Source organism: Triticum dicoccoides, chromosome 4A (genome assembly GCF_002162155.2).
Source record: "Triticum dicoccoides isolate Atlit2015 ecotype Zavitan chromosome 4A, WEW_v2.0, whole genome shotgun sequence".
NCBI classification, from domain to species: domain Eukaryota; kingdom Viridiplantae; phylum Streptophyta; class Magnoliopsida; order Poales; family Poaceae; genus Triticum; species Triticum dicoccoides.
Genome location: NC_041386.1, coordinates 601,420,885 through 601,427,316, shown reverse-complemented (window position 1 = coordinate 601,427,316; position 6,432 = coordinate 601,420,885). Strand labels below are relative to the sequence as shown.

General features: G+C 44.0%; 1 protein-coding gene across 1 annotated transcript; it reads left to right on the top strand.

The window, feature by feature from the left end:
* Positions 1-3,523: 3,523 nt before the first annotated feature.
* LOC119289334 lies at positions 3,524-6,404 on the top strand. The gene has a single exon (XM_037568685.1). The coding sequence runs from the start codon at positions 3,619-3,621 to the stop codon at positions 5,941-5,943; it is 2,325 nt and encodes a 774-aa protein (XP_037424582.1). The 5' UTR covers positions 3,524-3,618; the 3' UTR covers positions 5,944-6,404.
* Positions 6,405-6,432: the final 28 nt, after the last annotated feature.

Below are 6,432 nucleotides of genomic sequence, written 5' to 3'. Positions count from 1 at the left end.
GGATCACCTTTTTTGTTTCGAAAAAATCAAAAGAAAGTGATAAAAACTTCAAAAAATAAAATCCTTCGAGAGGTAGTTGTATTACTACATCTAATAGTTAGGAAAATTTAAAAACTTAAATTTGCACATGTTTTGCAAAAAATGTAGGGAAATGTAAAACGGTTATAACTTTTGCATACGATGTCGGAAAAAACGTATAATATATCAAAATGTTCAGAACGAAAATCCGCTTCCGAATTCTAGAAGGAAAAAAGTTATGCTCAAATTCTAAAAGAAAAAAAAGCTATGCTCAAATTTCAGTTTTTTTTGAATTTTTGTTAAATCTGGTCAAATTATGGTCAAACTACTTATTCAAGAAGTATTAGTGTTACCAAATAATTATTCAAGAATATTAGTGTTACAAAATAATTATTTCAGTTTTTTTGAATTTTGGTCAACTGTGATCAAACAATGGTCAAACTACTTATTAAAGAAATATTAGTGTTACTAAATAATTATTTCAGTTTTTTGAATTTTGGTCAAATTTGGTCAAACTATGGTCAAACTGTGGTCAAACTAGGGTCAAACTGTGGTCAAACTACTTATTCAAGAAATATTAGTGTTACTAAATAATTATTGATTTTTAGAACAATAGTTTCAAACTCAAACAGTGAAATTGTGACTTCATGCTCAAGCTAAATTCCCGAGGGTTAATAGGATTGACATCTTACTATTGTCAGGAAAACAACAAGTGCAGACTTGGAAACGAGGGAGAACAGAATCCGAAAGTTAAGCGTGCTCAGGCTGGAGTAATGAGAGGATGAGTGACCGTTCGGGAAGTTAGATGATTTGGAATGATGAGGGTGATTAGAGATTAAAGATTAAATTGAGCAGTGATAAGGGGTGATTAGAGATTAGAGGTTAAAATAATTCAGAAATTTGAAATTCAAAAAAAAATTCTAATAAAATTTTTTAATAAAAATTCATAAAAAAAATTTAGTACCGGTTGGTGTTACCAACCGGGACTAAAGGTGGACCTCTAGGCAGCGGCCACGTGGAGGGTCTTTAGTCCCGGAGTAGGAACCGGGACTAAAGGGGGAGGCTTTAGTACCGACCCTTTAGTCCCGGTTTCAGAACCGGGACTAAAGGCCATTTTTCTACTAGTGTACCCCTTCGTTCGCTAGACGATGGTTGACAGGACAACCATTTACCTGTCAACCGTTGATCCAATTAACTTTTGTTGATAAGCTTAACTGTTATACAAAAGCAAGAATTAGGAGTAGGCCTAATTGAGAAGCTACCAAAACTTTAGCCGGCGGGCAGAACAAAGTTCCACCATCCTACATAAATCCAAATAGTGCATGTGTTACAAAAATGAAATTTACTTTAGTTTAAATAGCAAATTAATGAACTAAAGATGTGCACTCTTGCAAACATAAAGGTAGACAATCCTTTATTATCATCAACGGACTAACCATGATCCCTTCTCCGAAGGATACCAATCCTTTATAAAGGTAGAGTGATGGCCTAGCAGCCTAGGGCGAACAGGGTTTACATTGTACTGAAACAATTTCAGGCCAGAGACTGTGGATATGCAGGTTATTTCTGCCATCTTGGAGCTTTCTGGGAGGCATGCGGCTTGCGCATAAACTTTCAGAAGAGCACCATCACGTGCATTTGACGTGAAGAGGTGAGCTTTCGAGGTGGCTCAGCACTTCCAATGCCAATGTCAGAATTTTCCTTTCAAATACTTCAGGCTCCATCTGTCGATCTTCAGGCTTAGGAAAAAAGATACTTTGCCTCGTACCGACAAGTACTCAAGCAAAATGAAGGGGTGGAAGACTTTTTTTTTAAGGTCACCGGGGAGGGCGAAGCCCTCCACCTGAATCTTTTTTCTTTTTTCTATTACATCACACCCCCTGGTTGGGGAAGTTGTTTACACATGCAGGGAGGTACAGAGAGAGGGGGGGCGGGCACAGGCGCCACACCCTAAACCTAAGGCTAATTCTCCGGAGAGAACGCGCGCAGCCACCTATCTGCGCACGGCCGATCGGCCACATTCAAACGGCCTTTCCAGACTAAATTGCTAGCGCTGGCTGGGTGCGTCACGTTTACAAGAGGCCATGGCGGAGACTACCAGACAGCTTGGAGAAAGTGGTTGAACTGATGTTTTCCAAAGCTTGCGTGGTAGCTCTTGGGGTCGGCGCAACTGCATGATTCTGAACTGACAACTGGCCAGTGCTCCGCCCCCTCTTCTTCTTTGTCAATGATTCAGGCCTGTCGGTCAGAGAGGCACTGCATATTCATAGATGGATCAGAGGTATCAGAGGAGGCATGTCAGTCCTGCTAATGGCGCAATATTTGCAAGTCTGGACATGGCGCAGGAGACACATTTATCGCCTGAAAACAGTGATCGCCTGCTGTGGAAACTTGTAGTGCGTATAGATGTTCTTCATGGCCAACGTCCTGTATCAGGTCAAGGAAGATATACAATTCTGGAGGGCCGCGGGTTGTATTGTTGATCTCACGGCATAGATAGTGGGTTCTTCGGTGTTGTATCTGCAACAACCGTTGCGGCTATGAGACTGGGCCGGTGGCCTGTGGGCTTGGCCCGTGTAAGCGTGAGTGAGTCGACAGGGTAAGTAGTAGTCGCTGACATAGCCGGTGGCGGGGGTATGAGGAATGTAACCTGAAACACATATTGACCCTCTCATCTTTGGCTTCTGATGAACCAAACCCTAGCGTGACGCCGGGGAGTGTACCTGGTTGGTAGCACTTGGTATCTAGAGCCTTGTATCAGATCGGGGAAAATTTCGTCCAAATTTTGTTTCTGTGGTTGTGGTAGTAATTTCTCTTCGATTTGATCCCTAAATTCCTGACAAAAGGTGTGGATCCTTCTGGATTCCACGCAAAACGCTGGTGCGTACCTGCGTCAGGGCGGATCGAATCGAAAGGGGTTCCACGGCGAGATCCGGTCGACCAACGCTTTCGGCTCGCATGGCGGCGGCGGAGCTGACCTTGGCCAATTTGCAGAAGCTCGTGGCAGAGAGCATTACCCAGAGTCGGGCGGTGTCGGAGGCCAACGTCCACATCGCGAAGGGGATTACGGAGCTCAGCACTGCGCTCGACAACTACGCTTCGTCGTCGGCGCAGGCGTTCGATGCGCTGGCCAAGTCCACCAAGGCGTCGCTCGACCGTACAGAGGCCACATTGGGGCGGGTTCTCGTCTCCAACAATAGCCTGGATGCGGCGGTGGGGACGATGCGAAGCTCTCTGGAGGGGATCCGTTGTCGGGTTGAATCGCTGGAGCAGGCTCCTGTTGTGCCGCAACCTCGAGTTCCCCTGCGACCTGACGCACCGAGGGCGGACACGCACAGAAACGATCTCCAGGCTCCTACAGCTGATTTGCGCCTGCATCGACCACCTCGTTTTCCCTTGGGCGCTGGTGAGCAGTCAAAACCCACAAATCACCAGTATGAGGAAGGGTCTAATGACAATGAAGAGTAGTTTCTGTCACCCAATTCAATTCCCAGGTCACATCATCAGCGTCACACACCCCGTATACTTCGTTCAGATTTTCCTAAGTTTGATGGTGAGAATCCCAAATGGTGGAAGAAACAGTGCGAGAAATATTTCAGGATGTATTCAGTCCAAGCACATTTGTGGGTGGATTTTGCTACGATGCACTTCATTGGAAATGCAGCACTGTGGCTTCAGACATATGAAGCGATGCATAATGTTGATTCTTGGGCAGAACTGTGTGTAGCTGTTTTCGCCAAGTTAAACAAGCACAAGTACTCCAGACTCATTGATGTTTTCTTTGCCTTGCGTCAAGATGGCTCAGTGGATGACTATGCCCATGTGTTTGAGGAGCATATGCACAAGATCTTAGTCTACAATCAGTCCTATGATGAGATATTCTTTGTCAACCGGTTCATCGATGGGTTGAAACCTGAGATTCGAGCACCAGTGAAGCTGCAACATCTCGGTACTGTTGATTTGGCTTATACTTTTGCCCAAACACAAGAAGCTTTACTGGCGGAAGATATTTCTCGGATGACTAAGAAGTTTGAGCATCGAAACAAGAACAAATCGTATATTCATCAGGGGTTGTTGGGGGCTAGTCCTACTGATCAGAAAGTGGAGGACAAAGCCAAATGGTCTGATAAAATGGATAATCTGAGAGCGCAACGGCGTGCTCGTGGTGAGTGCTTTAAGTGTGGGGAGAAGTATGGACCAGGCCACAAGTGTCCCAAAACAGTGCAGCTCCACGTCATGGAAGAATTTATCTCTGCTCTCCAGTTGTCTGACAGTTCCGATTCAGAAACTGAGACTGAAGAAGCAAATGCTACGGCGGGACAGAGTGAGTCAGTCATGCAGATATCAGTTCAAGCAGTGAATGGTACGTCATGTAAGGAAAGCATTAAACTGCAAGGTATGGTTGGCAAGCTCCATTTACTGATTCTGGTGGATTCTGGCAGTTCCAACACGTTTATTAGTCAAAAACTGGTTCAGCAATTACAGTGTCCTCTTGAAGCTATACCTACTGCTAAGGTAGCTATTGCAGGAGGGGGAACATTACAGTGCACACATCAAGTGTTGAATTTACAGTGGTGTTGTCAAGGGTACACTTTCACTAGTTCATTAAAGGTTCTGCCACTGGAAAATTATGATATCATATTGGGTATGAACTGGTTGGAAGTAATGAGCCCAATGTGGGTCGATTGGAAGTTGAAAGTCATGGAATTCCAACATGAAAATACAAAAGTTACTCTCAGGGGTTTAAGAGATAACACTGCTTCTTGTCAGCCTGTCTCTAGAAAGAAATTAAGAGGGTTGTTAAATACTTCAGCAGTGGATCATGTCATTCAGCTTTATCACATTTCTCCTAGCAGAGATACTATTGCCCCAATACCTGAAGCAGTGCAGCACATCTTGGATAAACATAAGGCTGTCTTTAGTGCACCCACTGAACTTCCTCCTCACAGGTCCTTCGATCATCAGATTCCATTGCTTCCGGGGGCTACTTCAGTGAATGTTAAACCCTATCGTTATAGCCCAATGCAGAAAACTGAAATTGAAAACCAGATTGTGGCTATGTTACAGCAGGGGATTATGCAGTGCAACTCTAGTTTGTTTGCATCTCCTGTCTTACTAGTAAAGAAAAAGGATGGAACTTGGCGGTTTTGTGTGGATTATAGGCATCTAAATGCTATTACCCTCAAGCATAAATATCCTATGCCCATCGTGGAGGAACTTCTGGATGAACTGGTAGGAGCAAAATGGTTTACCAAGCTCGACTTACGGTCTGGATACCATCAAATTAGAATTGTTCCTGGTGAAGAACATAAAACAGCATTTAAAGTACACCATGGCTTGTATGAGTTCAGAGTCATTCCTTTCGGGTTGACCAATGCACCTGCTTCCTTCCAAGCTGCTATGAACAAATTGTTTGCTCATCTACTCAGGAAGTATGTGCTTGTCTTTATGGATGACATTCTGATCTTTAGTGCCACTTTAGAAGAGCACCTCCAACACTTGCAGGAAGTGTTTCGAATCCTGCATGAAAATCAGTTTTATGTCAAGATGAGCAAGTGCTCTTTTGCTCAACAGGAATTGGAGTATTTGGGCCACATTATCAGTGCTGAGGGAGTGAAGACCGATCCTGCCAAGATTCAAAGTGTGCAGAAGTGGCCTACTCTTACAAACATTAAGCAAGTCAGAGGGTTTCTGGGCCTGACTGGATACCATAGGAAGTTCATCAAAGATTATGGGGTCATCAGCAGGAGTTTAACCGAACTGTTAAAAAAGGACAGCATCTTTTTGTGGACCCCTACAGTGGAGGCTGCATTCCAGCAATTAAAATTAGCTCTGTCTCAATCTCCTGTCTTGGCGTTGTCGAACTTCAGCAAACCTTCACAATTGAAACAGATGCTAGCAACTGTGGAGTGGGAGCAGTTCTAATGCAAGCTGGACATCCCCTAGCATACCTTAGTAAAGCATTGGGGCCCAAAGCTCAAGCGATGTCCACATATGAAAAAGAGTGCTTAGCAGTTCTTATGGCCGTGGATAAGTGGAAATCCTACCTCCATCATGCCCCTTTTGTCATTAGTACTGATCATAAAAGTCTGGTCCATTTGCAGGATCAGAAGATCACTAGCCCTATGCAGCAAAAAGCCTTGCTCAAACTGATGGGATTGCAGTATACTGTGGTCTATAAAAAAGGTCAAGATAATACAGCAGCTGACGCCTTATCCAGGGTTGCAGGATCCCCTGCAGTGTACACCATATCCTTTTATACACCTCAGTGGCTAGAAACAGTTGTGGAAGGCTATTTGCAAGATAGTAAGGCAAAGGAACTCTTAACTGAACTCAGTTTGATAGGAACAAATTCTAAAGGATTTGCTCTGCATAGTGGAGTCATTAGACACAAAGATAGAATATGGTTAGGGT

Excerpts from the sequence above, each read along its gene's own strand:
- LOC119289334 (XM_037568685.1), top strand. The coding sequence starts at position 3,619 with ATGTATTCAGTCCAAGCACATTTGTGGGTGGATTTTGCTACGATGCAC.